Here is a 25,730-nt window from a genome sequence, read left to right as displayed (position 1 = left end):
GGATATCCAACTTAAGATCACCTTCCACTTTACATTTGTTTAGATGACAGTTATGACTGATAATTCTTTAATGCCATACAAGAATGGTGCATAATAATGTATTTCTTATATAACATCACTTTAGAAATGTATTTAGCCACTAAATAGAGAATATGGCACTTTTAAAAACCAATACAGGATAAAATGCTTGAAAAAATAGCTTCTATTGTCTATCTTATTGCAAAATATGTGATCTTCCTGTTGAGCAGGAAGGCATCCTGCAATCAAGAATAAGAAAGTTCATAATCCAGGAAAATTTCTGAGCAAGTTCAGCTAAATGTAGCAACATTACAGTTTCTTTTCGAAATACATCTTGGTGAACACACAAAACCATACACATCGCATACTTGGCATCTATCATTTTAAAGACAATTTTGATTTATTTTAAAAATATAAATGGAAAACATATAAGAAGATCCAGAAAATAATAAAGACACTGGTGGCAAAGCAACCTAAGTTCATTGAAACTCCCTGTTAAGGGCAAGATGCTTGAGAAGATGGTTAACAATTTAAATACTGCTATCATTTAATGTATGTAAATGTTAGTTGCAGTTTCTATGCAATATGTCAGTTATAAAGTCAAAACAACATACTACAGTTCAGAAACATAGTATTTCAAATTATTTGTTACCACAAGTTCCATTCTTATAGATGTTTCTTTTCAAAATACAAATTATCTTGGTGAACATACAAAACCATACACATTAGATACTTGGCATCTGATTATATTTCAAAGACAATCTTGGTTTATTTTAAAAATATAAATGGGGAAAAAATCTGTCCTCTAACATATAATGGAAGAAATACTCTGCTAGCCAACCCCATTGTTCCTCACTTTGGTCAGGATGAAATTTTCTTGCTTTTAAAAATGTTAAAACAACAAGAATTAATGATTGCAAAAATCTGCAGTGTCCATTGCCTCAAATCTTCCATAGGTCTTGTCAAGCAGTAAAGATATTTAAACTAAATATATTAGACCACTGTGAAATAATAATCCAAATTCCCAAATGGTTTCTTATTACCCACTACTACTGAATTTTTGGTAATAATTTTAATTGCCATCTCATCAAAAACAAGCTATTACTATTGCAGTGTCATTCTTTTATACTATATAACAGTGAATATTAACAATTGCTTTATTTAAAAACAAAAACACATTAGCATTTTTGAGAGACCAATCACTACCATGAATTAAGATTGGTCTTTAAAGAATAAACTAACTTTGGTAAAAAAAAAAAACTAATTTGGACATCAAATTTATATTTCCATTGATATATTTGCCATTATAGAAAGATTTTTACATTTTCTAGAAATAATCACAATGCATACTCAATATTCACTTTACAACACTGGACTATTTAACTGATTTACCAATAGAAAAGATGATTTTACAACATTTTACAATATGTTGCAAAAAACTATTTTTTACATAACATTAAATTACATTAACAAAACAATTTCAGAAAAACTCATTTCAAAACAGGACCCCAAAATGCAGTTTATTTTTCTAAAATTACAGGTTCATTTTAGTTCTCATTTATGATGTTTCTTAACCAAATTATAATTACTTTTATCACACCAAAAAGCTTATATGTGTCCAGCAGTATTTTCATCCACCTCCACTCCCAACACACACATTCAAAACTGCATTAGAAACTTTTTTCACATCCATAATTACTTTGGAAACACCCCTTGTTTTAAAAAAATCGCTGCCATCTGTTGCTTAAGGAAAGTCCAAAATCTCCTGGAACATATGGAACAAATTTTAATTGATGAATCCTGATCGCTGAAGCAAAAGACTGATTCTCTGGTGATTCTAAATGCTGGATGTGTACTTCAAAACCCATAAAAACAAAGGTCTTTTCAAGAACCAGATAAGAAAAATGGGATCTTCTTGCACCATTTCTGACAAATATACTTGAAGAACTAATGAAATGTATACTGAATATAAGCATTGGGGACATTTTGCATCCATCAGTGTTTTCAGCACATAGTAGCAGTTTAAGTTAGATCCCTGCTTCTTGAACAAGAATACCGCATTTCGGTTTTAGTAATAGGCAGCTTTCCTATAAGGAAGCCTTCACAGTGCACATGATTAATCGTACGTATGAGAATTCAAATATAAGAAAGCAGGAACAGAACATCTGAACTGAGTGCTTCATGATTAATAACTACAAAAATATCGATGTTCCACATACTTCATCTAGCATAGGAAAATCAAAATCTACACGTCTAACCAGAAAAAGATCACGAAATGTTTGATCTGAAATTTAAAATAGCATCCGAGGAAACACTGCTACCAGACAGAATGTCACTGATCAATTTCAGGCAGGCAGCAATGAAAAAACAAGAGAGGCACTTACACTATCCATCACCTCTAGATTAAAAATATCAAAAGCTGCTTTACGCACATATTCATTAACTCATTCGGCACTTGCTACTTTGTGATAATAACCAAAAAACAGGTAAAAAGTTATATTAATACATCACTTGACTGTGTGATAAATACATTATATATTGGACAGCCTTGGAAACAAAATCGAAGTTTAAACTGAAACAAACATGCACAATTATAAAACAACTATTAAAATTCTCCTTAAATTTAGCCTATAAATCCAGGCAAAAAATGGAGAACAATTGAAGCTGAAATATTTCTTTCAATCTGTTTTCTTAGAACATTTCAACAGTATCTAAAGAAATATTCTGGAACTCCATGCCACACAAAATATTATCTGTAACAGAATAGACAAAGCTCAATAACAAAACCTTTACTAAGAATACACATAGAAACACTCCCCAAATATGATTTGTCTGTTTTTATAGCAGACTTAACTTGAACTTTAAAGATTCAAGTGGACATACTTAATAATTCAATTAAGTAAGGCAAATTACTAATTGCCATATCCTCTGCTAAACAGCAGTGCAGAATCCAACAGTCAAACGGTATTTTTTTTTATGGAGATGAGTTCAGATTCATTCACAGATCATTTATTTTTCATTCTTTAAAATGCCCCATTAGAGAAACAAGAATCAGTTACAGACAATGAATTGTCTTTTCTTCATTGATATGTAGAAACCTAAGAAAACCATATGCCTGCATTTTAGAATATGTGATATGTGATATAATATTTAAGCTCTTTGCAAAAAATTAAAAAACAATTACTAACTGAAGAGGTAAACAATCTGAAACGTTCACAGTGCAGGGCACCCAGGAACTATTATTTTATTTTCCATACTTTAAGACTTGATAAAGTCAAATTAAGGAATACACCCATGTACAATATCTGGTAAAAGTGATAATTATTGCACATGCATGTTAATTTGCTACCTGTATTAAGGCTAGCTTAATAAACCAAAATTAGTCTTAAGAGTTCCTGGGAAGCCCTCAATAAAGTAGTAGTCAGTCAATGGATTTTCTTAAGAAATTATTCTCTGCAAAACAGAAAACATTTTCTATATTTAAAAGGAAAGAATGTGTGCCCTATACAAGTTACTTTACCGAGGAAAATTAATCTCACATTGCTAGTATTTCACTTAAGCACCTCATGTTCAAAATACCCTTAACTGTGCCAAAGTTTCTTAATGGCATCACACAAAGGAAGCAGCATAAAACAGTAACATTCCTGGAAATCAAGGTATACATCAGAAGAATATTGGCACTAGCAGCCTGAAAATCCAATTTTCAGTGATTGAGAAGTTAGCAAATTAGGCACTTTTATTCAACCTGCATTAAATACTGACCAAAAAATTATTTTCACAGATGAAGATTAAACAAAAGAAAATGACATCTTCGTCACCAGTTTTTCAACTATCTTACTTTTAACAAATATGCAAAACCAATTAACTTCATGCTATGAATAAATGCTGAATGCAGTAAGCAGGCATACAGCCACTAGGTTAGTCTATAATTCAATTATTTGCAAAATGATCAATAAAGAAAACTGAATTTACTTGGGAATTAATCTGCACCTATCTTGCTGTTATGAAGAGGCTTACAATATGTTAGTTATACGTCAATTTCACTTTACGATCCTTTAACAAGGGAAGGTGTATATTGCAGGAATTTTGCAAGCAAATGGCTATGCTTAACTTTCAAGCCTATTCTAGTTAAATTTCAGAAACCTCATTGAATATTGTGAATCCGAACTGTCACAGTAAGGCTAGAGCACTGAGGAAACAAAATTCAATAGCAGTTTTCATACAATTTGTATATACACACATTCCATCAGTGCATTTGGGACTAGGACTACACGTTCCTATGTTTTCCATCCCATGTTTTCACTGAAGTAGCACAAAGCATTTTTGAGCTACTACTCTGAAATCAAACTCAATTTTAAGCCAGACCAAAATACTGAAATAAAATGATAGAAACCTAGTGAGCAGTACAAGAGCCCTTGTTGTTTGAAGGAAGGGATTAGCCTAGGGTGGTGGTGCCCTTTTGCCAACAATTCCATTACTATGAAAACCCTTGTAAGTCAACTGGTAGTAAATGGCACAGAGTCAATATATGGTGTTTGGAGGGGTGGAAAGAACCAGTTTTGGATAAAATGGATTCAATGATGCTCCTTTTTCCTGATTCAGGTTGTCTGTTCTGCCAATCTGAAACTGGTATAGTTAATTCCCTCTTGTACTACTTTTAGGAGATTTTAAACTCTATAGCTCCATTAGACTATAAAGCCTCCTCAGACCATCCATGACACTTCTGCCATAGGCAGCGTAACTAATAGGGTTTTGAGATTGGCTAGAGCAGGAATGTGAAACTCAATTTCATTGAGGGCCACATCAAAGTTGTGTTTGAACTTGGGGGGCTGGGATGGGTGTGGCCAGCTTGATGGCACTTCTGTTGGGGGCGCCTGTGGTGGCCCGAACGCTGTCAGTGAAAATGGGTTCCCGAGCTCCGTTTTCGGCTGTGACAGTCTGCTGCAACCCTCCGCTAGCAAAAACAGAGCTCGGGAGGGCTGCCCACAGACCTCCTGAGCTCTGTTTTCACTGGCAGAGGCACCGCGGGCCAATCTGTCCCTGTTTCCAAGGTGGCTCCGCAGGCCACATCTAAGCATTCTGTGGGCCGCATCCGGCCACCAGGCCTTGAGTTTGACACCTCTTATGGAAGCTATAAGCCACGTAGTTTCGTATAATGTTTTTTTCTTTGTACTACTTCCAAAACTAATTTATTCTATCTGCTACAATTATCTCCCTAAACATACATTTTCATATTTTATTTTTAAAAATGCCTGTAATTCTGGTTGGAAACAGTTTAGACAGTTCACACATGGGGAACAGTAAATGTTATATTAGACACATTCCAATATCAGCACCATCTTCTCACTACAGCTGAAACAACTGAACTACTAAACAGAAAGTAAGATAAAATATCACACTAGTAATACAATTTTAAATCATGCCTATATTTTAAAAAAGTTCCAATACAGTGCAACAATGAAGATGTGGAAAATAAATTGATTTGAGTGATATAAGATCCCAGGCAGGACGATTCTCTCAGAACAAAAGGTTGTTTTTCAACATTCTGAATCATCAAATACCTAACTCTTTGCTCAGTACAGAATATTGTTCTCTTCAGAAAATCTGTATGTGTTTTCAGCAGCTGTACCGCAAAGTATCACAAATAAAACCATTATCATACATCAGAGCAATTTAAATGTGTAAAAGATTAACACAGGCAAGGGTAAAATACTCCTCCAAAATCTAGACAGACAACAAATGAGTTAAAAATGCCCACTAATGCATAGCTAGGAACTACTAAATGATATACTGGAAAGCATTTTTGCAGGTAAAAGCTAGACTGCATTTAAAGTGCAACACTATATGGTGCTACTCCCATATTACAATGAGAACAAAACCTTCCAGTCCACCACTAGGTCCCCGCATTGCTTTAAAACCTGAGAAAATGTAAAAGTTGGATTTAAAAAACCCACTCAATTGCTCTGTGCCAGGACTCTAGCCAGCTTGTGCAAATAACCAAGCTTCAGAGATCAAAATTTTTCATGATCGCATCATGGTCAAACTTGAAGCTCAGAAAAGCACGTGAGGAGAAAGAGAATTTGCAATGACCACTGCATGACACCGATTGTCCATGTTCTAGTTGCTGGTCTTCGCTGAGACAGCACAAATCGCATGCTGTTTCTACATTTAAAAAATAAAGAATTTAGCAGTGAGTGACAAATAAGAATCAAAATAATCTCATACAACCCTTTAAGAAAACTTCAAATATGCAGTATGTATTTCTTAGACATTCGCTAATTTAAAAATTGGACAGGATGGGAACTACAATTCAATTATAGTTATATGGTTTTATAAATTAATAAAACTGGATACAGTAGGAGAAGCAGATTGGAGAAATCTACCTTAGGCAGAGCAGTTCTAAATGACAATGGCCTTTGTCCCAAGATTGGGTCTTTTGCCTCCTTTAAATCCCTATATTCCAACTTAACACTTATTATTAATCTTCAGAATAAGCAGTGACACAACTATAGGTTTGTGACATCTTTAGTAAGACTGATATAATTAACACCTTAAGTACCCTGTTACAATAGCCATTTTCTCATAATGGTAGCTTGCAGAATAAAGGAACACAAGTATCACTAATGTTAAACTTTACAGCGTTCCTTGGAATTTATACTTTGAAAAGCTATACATTCTTTTTTAAAAGAAATTATAATATTGAAATACAGTATTCTATTCAGGAACCACTAACTAATAAAACTGAGCTCATTAGTGTAATGTACTCTAAAAACAAACCATGCCCCCTCGTATCCTCTCTGTACTCGGCTTTAGCACTATCATAACAAAATTGTTTAAACTGTTGTTTAATCTTCCTTTAGGAAATCAATATATGACTATAATGTTGATGAGGGCAGGGAGTTAGTTTTCCCTGTTCAGTTGTAATAGGAAACTCTGACTCGAGCAAAGATTTTGCTAGGTTGGGCACTGTAAATTATAGAGCTCTAATCTCAGACATTTAAACTAAGGTACAAAGTTATTTACTGATTTAACAAATAAGTAATAGGTACTGAAATATGAATGTTAAATACTTTTATTTTTACATTCTGTATTGCCTAAAGTAAAATAATAACACATACCTGTTTCAAAATTATCTTGAAGCTTCCTTGGATGCTTCTTTTCACATTTCTAGTTAAGAAAATAATCACATTAAAAAATTTTCAGAAACCGAAATGTGTGACCCAACCAAAAAATATAAACATTTTCATTTATAAACAGAGAGTCATTTAAAAGCATGAAGCATTTGCTTAAATTTAAGTGGATTAGGCACTTCATTAGCTGCATCTCCAAATTCTTTATATGATGCACCTTCTAACAAAGTGCTTTTAAACAGACAAAATTTTTAAAAAAACAGAGCCAGTTTGGTCTAGTGGTTAAAGCACCAGGCTAGAAAACAGAAAATACTTAAATTCAAGCAAACGTATTTTCATATGCCGATCTGTATATTTTTGGAGCTAATAAATATATCACAAAATTAAAAGAAGTGGAAAATGAGATTTACTCATTTGCCTGGAAAACAGCTTCTAACAGGTATTCTTCAAAATACAGTCTGAATTACATTGTCACGTGTCTTTGCTCTTTTACTTCTCCCACAATCATAGCCTTAAAGACTTTAATTTGAAGTCCCACAAATTGCATTGTACTTGTCTATCTTGTAGTTACTATAGAGAGCAGCCTTTCCTTTTTACCCTTCACTTCCTCTTTAATGTTCCTTTTGACTCAACCAAAACATAAACTTTCTCCATTTCTATTAGCTTTTCCTATTTGAAGGGGAGGAGGAGCAATTCTTTTTCAGATGACAGAAAAGTTATGACAGACCTACCATAACCCAAGAACATTTAACCAAATATACTACCGAAAAACAAAATTATCCAATAGCATTTCATGCTGTGGGACTCTTCCTAGCTAACTTAAAATATATATTATTCACTAATAGTCAATGCTCCTACACCACTATATTAAGCAGCAGCCTAACAAGATGACTCCAACAAAACTATCACAGAATGACGACAAGATATTCTCAACACATCTAGCATATTCTCAGATAATATTGACAGAGCACATTCCCCATTTTTCCTATCAAGCCCAGGTAAAAGATGAGGTAGTCCTTAAGATAGCAACACCCAAAAACTACCTCTTAAGCACAAAAACTTTGTTGGCCAACCGAGAGAGCTGAATACACAGGTTTATATTATGACACAAGCCATCTCAGCAATCAAAGCACTGAAAAACATTTCCAGAGCCACTGCTGGGACACCCAGTAGATAATGTCACCAGCACACAGTGCTTAATGCAAAAATTATTCCAAATTCCAATTCAAAGTGCTCTCCCATTTGCATTTACCTTAGTGCATCTTACCAAAGTTTGGTTCTGTTTGGCTGGCTGGCTCTGAACTCCATTTGTTCTCTTTTTTTGATTAGGAGTATCTTGATACTGCTTTTTGCCATTGCCTCGTGCATTCTAAGCAAGTAATGCAACAACAACAAATGAACCAAGGACAGCATTCAACTGAAAATATTTAGTTTTAAAATACATTTAAGTTTATAACAAAATACATCTAATTTAGCAAAGTATATTTATTTACTTTCATTAATTGATTTGATGCTGCCCAACTCTAAATAAGCCTAAGCAGCTAACAACACACCAAAACAATATAACAAACATTGGGAAATGACAGAATCAAACTCAAACTTTGTCTAAAAAAGCAAGATGACAAACCCAGTAAACCCCCAAACACCCCACCAAAAACTGATTTACAATAAAGGGGGCAGCAACCCCTCTAGCCCAAGTGTTCTCAGTTGTTCACCAATGAATATGTTTAGTTTATAGTAAAAATACCTTGCTCCATTTAAAAGGTAAGGATCTGAGAAGTTCAAGAAATTTAAAAAATGTATGAAACATAGAACTCGATTTTCATCAAACCTGACCTAATAATAACAATTTTTAGTAGAAACTCACCTTTAGTTTTAAAGCTTCAGGCATATCCAAATGATTGTTATATGGCTTTGGTTGCTGTAATTGCCTCTGCCTTGTTGATTGGTCTCCCACGGGTGTATCTGTAAACACCTGCTGACTATAATGGAGTTTGGATCTGATTCATTAAAAAAAAATCTTTTTACAAAAGTTCAGAAGACAATTATAATCATGCAATACAACTGCATTAATAAGTCTATTCTATCTGATAGTCATTTAACAGTGTATTAAATTTCTTTTTTAGGGCATTATTGCTTTTTTCCAAAGGCACTGAAAAACTGAAAAACAGCCAATATCCAGAAAACAATATGTATTCCAAATGAGGCCTGGCCAAAATAGACAAGGAATGGGAAAATTACTTTCCATAATCTGGACTCTGTGCTTCTTGATATGTTTCAAAATGATATTTGCTTTCTTAGTAGCTACATCACATTGCTAGCTCATACTCAACTCATAATCTCCTAAAACATACATATCCTTTTCACATGTATTACTGAAAGACAAGTGTCTCCCAGTCTATACAGTGCCTTCTGATTTTAATTTCTAGATGCCTTTTTCCTTGTTAAATTTCACCATTATTTTTTGCTCACTGTACAACATATTATGTGTTTTTGAATCTTCTCTTTCTTTTCTAAAGCAATAGCTAGTTTTGTATCAGCTGTAGCTTGAAAGTCTTTCTCAATGACTCCAACCAGGTAATTAAGAACAATGCTGAACAGAAAGGATCCAAGACATTGTTCTGAGGCCTTCTACTTGATAGTGTACTTTCCAACTGAACCTCATTTTTATTATTCTCCAAATACAGTAAATCAGCCAATTATGAATTCATCAAAAAGTTGTTCCATTCCATGACCTATTCTATTAGATCATTATTATTTTACATGCTGTAATATAGTAATATATACATACTTACATAAATTCAGCACATTAGCTGAAAGAATATATTTTGGCATTATAAATACTTAGTTAACATTTCATTGACATTGGCTTCAATATTAAAAAATGCTGATAAATAATACAATTAAATAAATTTGTGGAGTTCTACCCATATCCACCCATATCAGTAAAGGCCACTTAGCTACAGCTACATTCTGCCATGAAACAAGTAAATTGTATCCCAAAATATGAACACAACATTGTGGAGAAAGTTATTGTTATTAGACCACAAAAATCTGAGTTACCTCTATCTAAAATATAGCAGGCAGATAAGTATTTCTATTGTTCCATAATACATACAACATAGTCAATTCACAGATGGTCAAATCAGAGAACTGCCATATTTTTTGGATTATCATTCTTCCCCCCACCCCCCCAAAAAAAAAGAGGCTGAAAATCTGGGTGTGTTTTATACTCTGAATGTAGCTTTATGGAAGCTTTTTTTCAGCCCTAATGAGGTGCTAATTTAGGGCTGAAAAAAAGCTTAGAATATTTTTACTGCAGCATATTGTTGAAAAAATTTCCAGAGGACAAAAGATTTGGATTTGAAGACTGCCTTAAGAGGTACTTCTTTTGTCCAGTTTCTATTTTGGGGAGATAATCCTCTCAAGGGCAAGGCAGAGAGTTCCTGTGACTATGTGATTTCTATCCTTTTGGGGATAATCCCGTTAAGGGCAAGGCAGAGATTTTTCCTACCAGCTATCTGAGTTTTCTTAATTGTTTCCTTCAGGCAAACGCTGGGCTGGTTTGTTGAGTCAGCTCTGTTACATTTTTACTAGGTGTGAAGTGCTTTTGGCTGAACCCCCAAACATCTAGCTAAGCTTATTAGGAGTTTCCCCGGCTGCCTAGGGAAAGAAAAGTGACAAAATGTGTCATTTTATTATACAATTGTATTTGCTTGCTTTTCTGGTGATATGGGAATAAAAATGAATACCTGGTAGGCAGAATTTTTATTTCCTATTTTCCTCCCCAAAAACTAAGGTGGGTCTTATAATCTAGTGTGTCTCCAAAAAATACAGTATTTGTGCAAAGATAGGACAGCATATTCATACTACAAGTATTTATTTATAAATATATATATAATCTAAATGAAAGCTGCATTTACTGAGTAACAATGTACAATTGATGCTTGGAATAAAGATAATAGATGGTAGACAGGAATAGAGAGATACAGAAAGACAGACAAACAGAGGATAGTTTTTTCCTGGAAGCTTCTATAAATGAGCTTTCTCATTTATCTACTGAATATAAAATATTAGAGCTGTGCAAAAATAAAAACATCTTGCTCCCATCTATGCTAACTTCTTATTAATAATGAAAAACTGCATCACAATTTTTCTTTCCCTACATTTAAAAATGGAACAGGAAAGATAATACTTTCTAATGTTGTTATAGGAACTCCAAAATTTCTCATCGGCATGGTAAATAGCTATACTAGGCGACGGAATTATTATCAGTATTGGGTAAGCATAATCAATTATAGCAATGTGAAAATGCAGTATATCCAAAAGACATCAGGATTGGGAAAGCTGATAAATGACATCAGATAAATCATGTCTTAAACTACTATATTTTTCGGAGTATAAGACACACCAGAGTATAAGACACACCAAGGTTTTGAAGAGGCAAATTAAAAAAAAAGTTTTTGCACTCTGCAAACCTCCCAAAAACGGCCCATTTTTTGCAAAAATGGGCCAGGTTTTTTTTTCTTCCAAAAAAGGGGCATGAATAGCCTTTAGGATGCTTGTAAAGTGTTGGGGGGGGGGGGCAAAAATGAGCAAAAAATGGCCTGTTTTTTTGCCAAAAAAGGGGATAGATAGCCTTTAGGCTATCTATTGTTCCCCCTTCCTGGGGGGTTGGGGGAACAAAATTGGGCAAAATTGAGCCCCTAGGAGCACTCTGAAAGCCTCCTAAAAGCTATGTCCGACCATTTTTGTGAAGGGGGCAGGGTTTTGGGAGACCAAAAAATGCTGTATTCAGTGTATAAAACACACCCAGATTTTCAGCCTCTTTTTTGAGGGAAAAAGTGCCTTATACTCTGAAAAATATGGTATTATTATTCACTTCATTTACAGGGAAAAAAACACTTGCTTTCTATTTGAAAGCAAGTAGCAAGTTTTACAATCAGTTACCTCTGTTTTTCTATACTGGATTTAGGTGGCGTGCTGCTACTAGTGGATGAGAACCCATTGTCACTATCTGAAGAGTCTCCATACCGTCGAGAAAGCCAGTCTCTTAAGGGTCTGTAAAGGGTTGACATTAGAATAGCAATATTCAGGTTTTTGAAGAAGGTTTCAAAACCCTAACCCTTAAAATCTTCAACACAGAAATGGAACATAACAGATTTATTTTCTTCTCTCATTGTGAACGAACCTGATGAAGGGAATGGTCATAAAAAACTTGTTAGGTGCCAAACCTAATTTTGACTTCGGTGTCATGTCATTTCTATGGCAAGGCAATTTATCAATTGAAAACCATTCAATATTCTGAAACACAGAAAAGAGATTACTTAACATTTTACAGATATGACAGATAGAAATAACAACTCCATTCTAATCAAGAAATAAAGCATATCTTTAGGAAACTTTTATATCACCAAAAAGTATTTTGAATTCTTTATACGGAAATGTGCAAGTATTGTCAATATAGGTAGTCCTCACTTAACAACTGGTAATTGAGACTGGCAACTCCATTACTAAGCAGTGTGGTTATAAAGTGAAAAATCACATGGCCACACCAACTTATGATGGAAGTTTCATCAGTTCCAGTTGCAGCTGTTAAGCGAATCATGTATGATTGTTAAGCACATAATGTGACTTCAACTGTGACTTCCTGACAGCTTTCCCACTGACTTTGATTATCAGAAGCCAGCAGTTAAGAGACGGCAAGTGGCAATCATGTGACCAAGAGACATTGACCAGCATAATTGTGCAACAGTTGCCAAGCACCTGAATCGCAATCGCAATCGGGACACTGTGACAGCTGCAAATTTCAGGGCTAGTTGTAAGTCTCCTCGTTCAGCACCAGTGTAACTTTGCATGGTCACTGAACAAGGACTACCTGTAATGTAAACAAAAGGCTACTACAAAATGATTTCACAAACATTTAGAATCCAAGCATTCTCATCTCTTTCTGATGTTCTGTTACCTACTGTTTGCAAAGTAAATAGGTGCTGCTACAAAAATTTTCTTTATCTCTAATAAGTATGAACATAAATGAATAGTCACTCCAGATTGGACTGCTTAAATGTATTTTACATGGATCTGTCCTAGAAGAATATCCAGAGGGTTCAGCTGGTGCAGATTGCAGTGGCGTGGGCATATGCACTGCTTAGAACAACATATTTTATATTTCTGCTCCGCAAGCTCTACTGGCTGCCAATTTGCTTCCAGGTCCAATTCAAGGTGCTTGTTTTAATCTTTAAAGTCCTTAATGCATGGGACTGGGCTATCTGAGTGATCACCTCTCCCTGGTCACATCAGTTCACTTCATTAAATCTGGCAGAGAAAGCATGCTGCAAGTGCAATCAGCTAGGGACTTACATTGGGTGGGTCCCACAAGTGCCTTCTATGCCATGGCGCCCCCCCCCCCCACTTTATGGCTTTCCTCCAAAATTAGATTTGCTACATCCATTTTGACACTTTGGAAGTCCCTCAAGGCCTGGTAATGTTATCAGGCATGGGGCTCCCAGGGAACCAGAGAAATGATTTGATGGTTCCATTGTTGAGGTGGCCATTCTTATCCTTTCTCTACCCAAGGTTTGCATATTCATTTTTATAATTTAAAAATATAAAATTTCATGTTAAAAAACAAATATCTGTTGTTTTACTCAAGTGCTGCATGCCACCCAGAATAGCTTTTGGTGAGATGGGATAGTTATACAAATTTGTTTAATAAATAAATATTGCACCAGATAAGCAATTAAAGATTTAGTTCAGTGAATCTTGGAACTGGACAAGTTGGAAGTGCCACTTCATAAGTGGAAATCATTGCCAGCATATTCATTGAGGACTATCTTAATATACTTTAGGAAGCTCCATGGATATAAAATATCGGTAGTGATATCCTTTGTTGATGATCAAGGCAGCTCAATTATATCAAGAACAGATCAAAGATATAATTCTTCAGTCTACTAGCACACTCCCAAATCAGCACATTCCTTTACTCTACTTTAAAGTTAGCAGATTTATCTCCCAGAGATAACAATGTGACAAAAAGAAAAGAAAATAGCAAGGCCAAAGATTAAAACCAAGGGTAATATTTCCTATCTCCTGCTCTGGTTACTTGGGGACAGCAGGGCTCTGAAAACAGTTCACCTTGCATTGCTCTGCCTAAGGAAAGAATAATTTTACATAAGGAAAAACAATCAGACCTGGATTGTAAAAATTCTGACTACCACAACACTTTGCTGGCATCTAATGGTCATCCAGATTTCTACAATTTTATTTTGGTAGATCTAATGTAAAGGGAATACCGTGAAGGTTTATATCAAAATGTATGACATTGCTCAATAATCTTACAATAGCATTAATTTCTTAGTAACTGAGCATTCAATTACAGTTGAAAGGTAAATTTACCCGAATCTCTCTTCTTGTTTTAGGATTAAATTTTGTGTCCTTTGGAATGCCCGGGATGATATACAATCGTGCTAGCTGATCATTGATTCTTAATTCAATATAGTCATCTTTATTAATAAAATCTTTTATATCAAAACCGGTTTCTTCAAATACCTGAAAAAAGGATAAGATGAGAATAAAATTTATGCACACATTTTAGGAATAAAGCAACCTGTTGTTTTATTGGTTGAAAAGGTAAGAAATCTGATTCATTCCTAAATGTTTTGCTATAAAATTCTGGCTCGATTATGATGTTATCTGACCAAAATTGTAACTCTTTCCTACAGCTTTACGAAAGCAAAAAAGATATGTGCAGAACTACCAAACTGTCGAACTGTCATGTTCAGTGATGGCTTCTGGAGAAGGGAAATACCACTGACTCTGATTAGACACCACTGCTCACTTGCTCTTATCACTTAACTCTTCATGGACTTAATCACATATTATCACCCAGGAAATTTTAACCAAGTAGGAGGCAATAATGTAATTAACAAATACCCTTGGTAAGTTTGGAAATCACTTGCAATGATGAAACCTGAAGCACAGATAAATCACAACTCAAATAAAGGCACCAGGATCTATTTAATGTAGAAAAGTGTATAAGTATCTTGCATGTACAATATACAATATGCATGTTCTATTCTTGAGAAAATATGCAGTATTTATGTGGTTTCAAAGACAACACCAACTTGATATTTAATATTATATATGTATTCTAAAAATATTTTCAATTTAAAATGTTTGGATATTAGCAGGATGAATTGCCAAGCCTGACACTGGATTGTAACTCAGCACCAAGGCTGCCAAGTTTTGCTAGTTGGTCAACTAAATAAGAAGAGCCACACAGACAGCAAGAATATCCTCAGACTAATGAAGACATGCATAAACAGACATGCTTGCCTTCCAGTGAAGATTTATAAAGGGAAGAGCTGCTAAGAAAGGAGATTGTTGGTTGATTGGTTGGTGTGGTTGTGCTGCACTGTGTGTATCAAGAAGCAAGAACTGAAGCTGCTAGAGGAAAGACACAGTGTTGGAGAAAGGAACCTTGGAGGAGGGGGGAATGTACAGTTGAGGGCCCAAGAGAAGTCTGCAGAATCAGTGAGATCCGTAATGCTGATTGGCTGGCAAAAAGGACTGAAGACGAATGGGAAAGGACAGACCAAGAATCAGTGCAGATAATGGTGACTAAGGTGCTGCTTTCCAAGAGGTTCGACTTATTTTTCCCTCTTTATACCTCCTATATGCTGTAGAAAAGGCTAAGAGGTAAAAATAAAAACACTGTTTGAGCTGTGAAAAAGAGTCTACATAATAAAGGAATTATTAAATATATGAATAAAGGAAGAGACAGGTGAAGTAGATGAGGAACTGCAAGAAACTGTATGGTTTGTTACGCTAACTACTGTCTACATCTTCATATGTATGCTGTTATTATTTATAAAGCTTCACTTTGGAGAATAACAGCGCATGTTTGTCTGGATAAATTCTTACCCCTTTCTCATCCTCTGACAGGAATATGTCAAACAATGTAATAAACAGAATTACCTCTCTGGCAGCACAGTCATGTGGAGCTTCCTCTTTATTCACTTTTCCTTTTGGAAAACCCCAGCCAGATTTTGCTAAATAACCCTGAACTAGTAGCACCTGCAAAACATAAATATTCAATCATAATTAAAAGATTATAAAAGGGGAAAAAAATCAACTCATGATAAATACACACAGAGCTTAAAATACACAAGAGCTAGATACTAAAGTCTGAATTAAAATTAAAAAATCAAAACAAAACCAATAACATACACACTTCTTCTATTACAGTAGGGAAATATACACGGAAGATCAGCGTTCGCGGATTGCCTTTAAGAGTCAACAGTTAAATCACTGTCAATTCCATTCAACCAAGCTAAAAGGAAAACGCCTTACGTTTTCAAGGGTCTCATCAAGAATGATTGCACCATAAGTTGGCACTCCCATTTTGTACTCTTTCCATTCATCTAAAACCTTCTGCACATCTTCGCCTTGAGGAAGTAAAAAAGGGCAGTGGCTGAAAAGTACAGGGAGTCAAGGAAATCCATTGACCAAAACACATCTCAAAACATCAAACCACATTTCTACTGCTTTTTTCTTTCCCTCAGCATGCTGCCTTTAGTAATTAAAAAAAATAGTTCTTTTGCTGATTCACTACTGGATAGGATTTAGTGTCCATGATAATTAAAAACAATTTGGAAAATCCAGCTGACTGTGGAGTCACTTGCCCTAGTCATCTGTACAAATTGCAATATCCCTTAACTCTTATTTACTCATTATTACCCATGGCCCGAATACCTCCAGCTGTATCCTCAGAAGCCCTTGCATTTACCAGTCCTTTTGTTTAGTTTATTTAGTTTACTGAGTTTACTGCAAAAGTAATTTCTGTTCTTTCTTTTCTATATTAAAAAAAGAACTCTAAGTGATTTGTTCTCAACAAACGCTTCAAAATTTCTTTAATATTTCTTTCCCTTACCATATGGGGACACTTTTTTTAAAAGCCTATCTCATAGCAGCCATTTTACAATAATTTCAATTGCAGTTTCTCTCATTTTGAAATGTGTTTCATGGGAGTTAAAATGTTGGGAAACTCTGTTCTGAGTAACCATAAGAACATTAAAAATCTTAAGACATTCCTTAGCAATTTTTAAAACCACCAAGACTAAGTTGTAAAAAAAAAAGCCAGCTTATGTAATATGATCAAATTTATAATATGAAAAAGCTGGCAGTAAACAATTTTAGAGTGGGATACTAAGTGAAACATCATGTAACTCTGACGGACTTTCAATATCATTCCCATTCTGTCATTAAGCAAGTCACTGCAGGTCATGAAACAAAGGCTCTCATGACTGTGAGTTGCAATTTTATTGCTGGCTTCTCTAATTGTGAAGTGCCTGAAAGTCAATCATGTAACCCTGGGGACCCTGTGATGGTCATAAATGTGAGGACTGACCATACTTTTACTTGTTCAGTGTTGTCGCTATTTTGAATGGCTACTAAACAGGTCAATTGTTCAGTGAGATCTACCTTAGTCACCAATAATTACCAAAAGATACTTTTATAATGCTTTTAGATGAAGCTGATTAGATCAATTTCAGTTTTAAGAAAAAAAATGGTTTGGCTGCCTCTTTTGTTGACCCATGAGAGCAGAAATGAAAATGATAAAAAAGTATAATCTCTCTATTTAAAAAACCCTATTCCTTTTTAACAAATATGTTGCAGAACTTAATAAACCTATGGCTCCAACCCTTCCTCTTGAAATAGTTCTTTGATATATTTCTAGTTAGTTATTATATTTACACAAAAACACTGGGTTTTCAAATCCAGGGTAAATAGGATATCCTGCTACGAACATTTTCATAAAATGCAAATGTATTTAACAGCTGGTATTTGAATAAATGTATAAAATAGGTAATAAATTATAAAAGTGAAAAACAGTAAGTTCAAACCAAAAGCAGAACACTCAATCAGCCACCTAACTGGGAAAATGCCTTCCTGAATAAAGCACTCCCGCATTTTAATTTGGAGTAAATTCCTAGACCAGAGTTCCCCCATCTTTGTGGGTTTGCAGATTGGCTGGGGGAGGGGATGGTTTACATGCATGGAGGTCAAGTGGGCACGCATGCAACTCCATTTGCACGAGCAGCAGCCACACACTGCTTGAGTAAATGGAGCGCACGCACACACCCACTGCTCACACGAATGGGGATTTACACGTGCACACGCTCACTCGCCACTTCCTGTACCCCATTTTGAAAGATTCAAGGCCTGGTAGTGGGCTGCGGTTTGGGGGTTAGGTACACAAGTCCTAGACTCTCAAGTGTCTAAATGTACAGTTAATTAATCAGGTGAAATCAGCATAAGAAAATAGTTTGATGGAATTGTATATCCTAAAACAGGGGTCCCCAACCCCTGGCCCAGGGCCTACTACCAGGCCTTCAGCCTTTTCAGCCCCCTTGAGGGCAGGAGAAGTGATGGGCAAACAGGCATGCACATCCTCACTCAAGTTCCCCAACCTTTGCAGCTTTATGGACCTACCAAGGGGTAGAGGGGATCAAATGGAGTTGTAGATGCACACATGCTTGCCCAACGCCCCCCCCCCACTAGTCCACAAAGCCAAAAAGATTGAGGAATTCTGTCCTAAAACATATGTATTGACTATTCACTTGACTCCAAATTAATTTGCAGTTTCTGAACTTTCAAGTTATAAGGCTTCATTCTAAGGAATTCAGGAACGATTTCTTTCCTTTCTTCCAGCAAGATAACACTGTGCTATATAAAGCATTAATTTAACACTTAGCAGGATAACAGGTTTTCAGTAGCCTTGGGATACATCCTCATCTCCTTTTCTTTCAAAAGCATTAAATTTCATGCCAAGACTTTAAAGTGTTGATTGTCTTGAAACTAGTTTACTTGTTTCAGTTTATACTACCTAGAAGTTACATACTATATCTGCAAACACCGTTAATTCTATTTTATACTTCCAAATTATTACTGCAAATAAATTATTATACAACTTCAAAAATAAATCTTATCGGAAAACTGGTGTGCAACAATACGAAGTCCAATCCTGTGGTCACGGAAGTTAGAAACATGACTTACTTCATTTTAAAATGCAAAGAAACCAAAAACACATTACTGTCTAATAAGCATTCTCTAATTCAGATATATAAGAGAAACTGACTATGATTAGTTAAAAGTACATTTAATCCCGAGCGTCAACATACACATGATGCTTCCACAAAATAAATTTCCAGATTCAGTTCAGTAGAGAGGCAATCTATATTCTTTAACAATAGTTGAGTTCAATATATTATGGTTGTTCATTTTTATATATTTAAACTCAGCCTTTTGAAATGTTGATCCATAATTTATGGTAGGAATAAGCAATTATTTTCAGCCTTGAGGTCACACTTTTGTTTACGGCTTGTCCTATACCTGAAGGGAGCTGCTGCTATTATTATTACCGTATATATACAACAAAGTAAAATCACAGGTGACAGTTCTTTAGCTGGTGTTGGCCTTCATAGCGTTTTTCCCAAGAGCCCAGGTTGTTTAATGTATTAGGCTAGTATACATGCAGATCCAAGCAGTATAGCCTTTTGTAATTCACAGATGGAAAATCTGTCAATGGCATATTTTCTAAGCGCTGTCCAAGACTTTTTCGTATGGCATCCAGTGCAGTGGTGGGTTCCGACCAGTTCGGCCAAACCCGTAGTGATTTGGCAGCCTGCCATGCCTCCGAACTGGCTCTCTGGGCGGTGCCATAGGTGCTGCCATCTTGTTTTTGGCTTCTGCACATGCGCAGAGCAATTATTATTGCACTGCTCATGCGCACATAGTGTGCATGCATGTGCAGTACACATCAAGTGTGCAGCATACTCACAAGCAAACCAGCAGTAGTGACTGCTGGAACCCACCCCTGATCCAGTGTGCCAATTATTGTCAGTTTATAGAATAATCTTTCAACTTCAATTTTCAGAACTTGATACTTTGTGATCTTCCCAAACCTTTATACTATTCAACTATCCCGTTATTTCCACAGCAATTATTCAGTTTTATTTCAACCATAGCTAAATCTGGTGTAATATACATCAAGAATTAATCAATTTGCATTTGGAAATCCCACAATATTTTAATTTATTCATTTTCAACTACACTTTCAACTATATACTCTCAGCAATTTTTCATAACCAGCACATAATTTTTACATATGTTTCACTGAATCATTCTGATGCCTGTTTGTCACTGTTTATAGTCAGTTTGTGCAACCTTCTTGCAGAAGTGGAGTATTATTATTTATTATTATTATTATTATTATTATTATTATTATTTTTCTACTTCTTTGCACAATCTGTACTTTGAATTATTTGGTCATTTTTCAATTCTGGTCTTGATTGCATTAACTGTCTGAGCAGCCAAAAATCAAGCCTTCGGCTTCTTTTTTAAATGTTCCATTTGTAAAACATCTGTTTTTATCTTTTCCCCTTGATCTTTTGAAGAAATTGGCCATGTAATGCTTTTCTTTGCCAGCGTTCGGCTCATGTTTTTATGAAATTATTTTGATGTTTTGTTTCTTGTACATTAAGTTCCAATTTTTAATTTGTCCTTGGCTACCTTTTACATAATCAGCCAATGCATGTTTTTCTTCCTTCCTTCCTTTGTCTTGATGTAATCCCCTGCTTCTATTTCTGTGGTGCAAGTATAATTATTATTGTTGTTAAATTTATAAGCAACGTGATTCCCAGCCACTCTGAGTGGTTTGCATAGATTTTCCAATGCAACCTTTTTCCTACCTATGTTTTAATATCATTTGTATGTTAAACAAAACCACATAGAAAGGATATCAGCTTTAGCAAAATCTCTTATCCCACACTGAGGTAATCCTGGTGTATTCTGCATGTAGAAATCCAGGTAAAACCAATGGGCAAGCTCAATCTGAAAACAGACGCGAATTGCATTGTCTCGTTCTTCACTTGGGATGTGCAAAATAAATCGACTGTCAAAAGTAAAAAATAAATGTAAGAAATAAATATATTGTTATTTTTGTGGTTAAAATACAACATAAATGAATTCAATACAAGTCCATGGTGCAAAAAGATTTAAAAACTGGGACAGGCAAGTTTGAGGCATCTGGAGACTATATTAATTCTGAACAAATGCCAATGGCTGAAACTAAGATCTATGGTGAGGCATTCCAAAATTTGGTATAAAAATTAATACACCACCAAAACCAAGATTAGTGAAATCCGAAGATTCAATTTCTTTAGGATAATAGTTCACAACCTGCAGCTCCACAACCATGCAGTTCTTTGGTATACCCTGAGACTCTTCAATCCAGGAGGAAAATAAAATAATTGTTATTATTATATTTCTTCATCCCACCGCCACACACTATATTGTCAATTCAAATCAGCAAACATACCTAATACTACTGCCTCCTATTTGCCCCACAGAAACAACCCTGTGAGATGGATTGAGCCAAAAGAGCATGACTGTTCAAAGTCACCTAGCTGGCGTTCATTCATTCAGTCGTTTGTTCATCCATCCATCCATCCATCCATTTTATATGGCCATCTAACTCACTCACTGTGACTCCAGGTGGCTTACAAAAATAAAACACCAACTATAAAACCCAATAAACCCCTGGCAACAACAATCAAACCAGCTAGCTGATAACACTCTATATCACCCTGGGTTCCCAGGCTACTATCAAACTCTTGTCTTCGGGGCCTTTCGAAGGAGGCCTAGAGTTTACAGTCTTCTGATTTCTAGGCCAGCACCTTAACTTCTGTACCACACTGGCTCCTTTAATTTAAACTTTAATTTAAAGTTACACTGCTTCAGAATTTTACTTTTCCTTGTTCCACCTACTTACTGGGATGTGGCCCGTACAAGTGTTTTCCATAGGACAAATAATATAACTCTTCCATAAGGATAAGTTGTAACAACATTTTGAATAATTTACTGTTGCTCTCTTTGAGCTTAACACTGATAATGTTGTGTAAATTATTACTGTAACTATAGAATGATGAATATGAATGTAATTGTTAAACTATTAGAACAAATTATCAAATTAATATTTTCCATTTTTCATCAACTGGGAAAAATTCAGGAATCTAACAACAAATCAAATCTTAGAAATCTGTAGTCTGCACAATACTGTTTATAAACTATAAACTAAATAGTTTTTTAAAAAGTTATTACCAGTCAGAAGCCATTTTCATTGTAACCAACACTTAACTAGACATTCAATAGCAAATTATATCAAATACGGACATTTATGTATTCCATTTATATGTCACTAAATCTACTAGGGCGTCCCAGCATTTTTTTAAAATCTTGAAACAGTTCAAAATGGGCTGTCACCTTTTTCGATTACAGTTTCCTTAACTAAATGTTTTTTCTATAATTACATTTTTACAAGCAATTATTTAATGGACACTTAATTTAATTGTAGATTATGTACTTGTATCCGAGTAAGACCAGCCCAAGAGGCATCTCAACTTTTATCTAACATAAGGCAATTCCTCTTCAAAGATCATGGCTACCAGTTAGTGATACTAACTTTAATACATTTGCAATCCAATCCATCACACTTCTTTAATAATGTTTAACTTTGTCAAAAGTTATTTTACATTTTCCATCCCTTTTTAAAGAAACACCCTGCCCAACAAAAGCAAAACAGAATAATATTCTCCTTGCCCTTTCTCCGAGTTTTATTGCAAGTTGGTCTTTGGGGCAGCCCTTGAAGAGCATTTGGAGACTTCAGCTTGTCCAGAATGCAGCCGCACGAGCGATCATGGGTGTACCTCGGTTCACCCACGTAACACCTATCCTCCGCAAGCTGCACTGGCTGCCTATTGGTCTTCGGATACGCTTCAAGGCGCTAGTCGTCACTTATAAAGCCCTTCGTCACTTATAAAGCCCTTCGTGGTATTGGACCTGGGTACTTGAGAGACCGCCTGCTGCCAATTGCTTCCAATAGACCCGATCAGATCCCACAGATTAGGCCTCCTCCGAATTCCATCCGCCGGCCAATGCCGACTGGCGACTACCCGGAGGAGAGTCTTCTCTGTGGCTGCTCCGACCCTCTGGAACGAGCTCCCCGTGGAGATTCGAACCCTCACCACCCTCCAGGCCTTCCGCAAAGCCCTTAAAACCTGGCTGTTCCGACAGGCCTGGGGCTAAAGAGCTTTGCCCCCCTCCTCGAATGGTATGGTTGTTGTGTGTTTTTAAATTGTGTATTTATGTTCGTCTTTTTATCCCCCGTTTGTACCCCCTTCCCTGACCGAATTGTGAGCCGCCCTGAGTCCCCTTCGGGGGAAAAGGGCGGCATATAAATGAAATAAATCCTAATCCTAATCCTTTTGAAATGTGGCTCAGTTTAATTAAATAACTTAAGTATCTAAAGTATGGTAGCTATTAAAACCACACTATATATAACTGTGAATATCCAAAAACTTAATTACTAACTAACTAAAAGCTTTGCATTCATATAATTACAAAGAGCTACAAACTCATCCTGGCGGCTACTTAAATCTAATCAATATTTTTATAATCAATTAAGTCAGAATTGAACTAAAATATCTGATTTAGCCTCAGGCCTTGTTTTTTATCCTTCATTTAAGATGCATAAGGTTAATGGATATTTCACCTCTATTGGTTCTCTTCCACAATAAATGTTAATGCTTTTGATCAATTTCTTAATTAAAGCTGGTTTTAGCATGTTCCCCATTTTTAAAAGAATGTAACTTTTTAAATAAGTTAGGGGGGGGGTTGAAAGGTTTTTAAACAATTTCAGAATTATTGGAAAACTGAACAACTCAACGGAACAGCAAAAATGTTTGAAAGGAGGGGAAGGAATTAAAAGATCAAAACTCATTTTATAGAGTTTATTAAGTGGATCTTATTGGAGGTTCAGATTGCACAAAGCCACAATCTCTGACTTAACGGGTTGCAGGAATCCAGTCATTGCTGCAAGTAAATCATGGTTTATGGCTTAACCTTGTGTGGAAATCCAGCCCAACTGCAGTTTGTTTTAATAATTCAGGAATTACGGCTCAGCGTAATGGATGGACCATCCATTCCATACAGGTATGGTCAATACACAAACACCCCTCCGTCCAAGCACTTTAATTAAACATTATTTCACCGAAACCGAGGCAACTGTGGGGGTCCCTTGAACCGCTTTACTACCGCACCGAGGGGGCGGAGGGGGCGGCAGGCATTTTTTTGGGGGGGAGGAGAAGGACCGCAGGGGCCGGTCCCGCTGTTTTTTTTCTGGGCGGGAGCGTTTACCTGCACAAGTCGTCCAAGACGCTGCCGGGAATCTCAGGACGCTTGGTATCCATGGAGAAAGAGCGCAGCTCATCCCGACTCAACGAGGCCCGAAGAGCGCACGACACAGGCCGGAGGGGCAAAACCAAACCAGGCGAAGGGAGCGAAGGCGGGAGCTCGCCGATTCCATCCCATAGGAAAGAAGGGGGCTTCGGAGAGAGCCAATCGGATCCGCCGACGTTCGAATTGGTGGAGTTGAGAAGAAATCGTAGCCAATCATCGTGACGTAACCAAGAAAAGAGCTACTAAGAAAAGAGCTTCCAAGGCGGGAAGGCGGTTCACTGCTGCAAGCAACGGGGACGGGAGGGAAGCGGTGGAGAAGAGGGAGCCTTTCTAGAGGAGACGGAGTGTTTGGGGCGCGATCCCGCGTCCTTAAAGACAAGATTACGGATTAAAACTTCTTGCAGTTGCAGTTCTTTCCCGTGGTTTGGCCACCGGCTTTGCCCATGCTTTGCATCGTAGGTAGTTCCCGAGGCTGAAGCAAAGCCAGAAAGATTCCTAATTAGCCGGTTAATTCCCCAATACTGTAGCTTGTAATTTAAAGCTGGATTCGTGAGGTCTTCCTTTTTTCTCAAAGTGTTCCTGCTTATTCGTTTTAGTGATTGTTTATTTTATTTATTTATTTATTAGTTTGTCACTCACGTACAAAACAACAGGAATAAGAATAAACCTGAATAAGAACACAGGAAATGGGTACAAATGGGGACTTTGGGACAGGGATGTTAGGCACGCTGGTACGCTTATGCACACTCCTACTGACCTCTTAAGAATGGAGTGAGGTCAACAGTAAGACAATTTAAGGTTAAAGTTAGGGAGGTTTGAGCATGCAACAACAGTCATTTAGTGGGTTTCAGGCAAGGACCACTCTTGCTGAAGTCGTATTTTCTGCAATCGAGTTTCGAGCAGTTTACCTTAAGTTTGTATCTCTTGTTTGCTCATGTATTATTGCAATTGAAGCTAAAGTAGTCAATAACAGTAGGACATCGTAGCAGACAATTTTGTGTTCTACACTTAGGTCAGATTGTAGACGGCGTAGCTTTTAATTGTCCAAGTCAAAAATTTCAAGCTTGGTGGCATAAGGTATTCTGTTGCGAGCAGAGGAGTGGAGTACTCTTCTTGTGAAATACCTCTGGCCTTGCTCAATTGTGTTAATGTCCAATATACAGTGCGGATTCCAGACAAGCTGTATTCAAGTTTTGGTCTAACAAAGGTTTTGTATGCCCTAGTTTGCAGTTCATATAAGATGCCCATGCTTAACTTAAGGGTGTTTGCTGAATCCAGTTTTCT

The 25,730-nt window shown here is 36.2% G+C and overlaps 1 protein-coding gene across 2 annotated transcripts; it reads right to left on the bottom strand.

Annotated features, from left to right (window-relative positions):
• Positions 1-396: 396 nt before the first annotated feature.
• DCP2 (decapping mRNA 2) lies at positions 397-24,561 on the bottom strand. Of its 2 annotated transcripts, none has more exons than XM_014055970.2 (11): positions 24,405-24,561; positions 20,951-21,102; positions 16,500-16,627; positions 16,125-16,223; positions 14,544-14,696; positions 12,340-12,452; positions 12,099-12,209; positions 9,016-9,148; positions 8,416-8,517; positions 7,137-7,185; positions 397-6,180 (listed from the first exon to the last, which is right to left on the bottom strand). In XM_014055970.2, the coding sequence occupies exons 1-11, from the start codon at positions 24,455-24,457 to the stop codon at positions 6,023-6,025; spliced, it is 1,251 nt and encodes a 416-aa protein (XP_013911445.2). In that variant the 5' UTR covers positions 24,458-24,561; the 3' UTR covers positions 397-6,022. The 2 variants fall into 2 exon arrangements, with proteins under 2 accessions (XP_013911445.2, XP_013911446.2); XM_014055971.2 differs by having other exon boundaries at positions 9,016-9,130.
• Between the last annotated feature and the right edge of the window lie 1,169 nt (positions 24,562-25,730).

The sequence above is a fragment of the Thamnophis sirtalis genome, unplaced genomic scaffold (assembly GCF_051295495.1).
Source record: "Thamnophis sirtalis isolate CommonGarterSnake01/CBP01778 unplaced genomic scaffold, rThaSir2_p1.2 scaffold_5, whole genome shotgun sequence".
NCBI classification, from domain to species: domain Eukaryota; kingdom Metazoa; phylum Chordata; class Lepidosauria; order Squamata; family Natricidae; genus Thamnophis; species Thamnophis sirtalis.
Note: the sequence above shows the minus strand (reverse complement) of the source record. Positions and strands in the feature narration are given on the sequence as shown.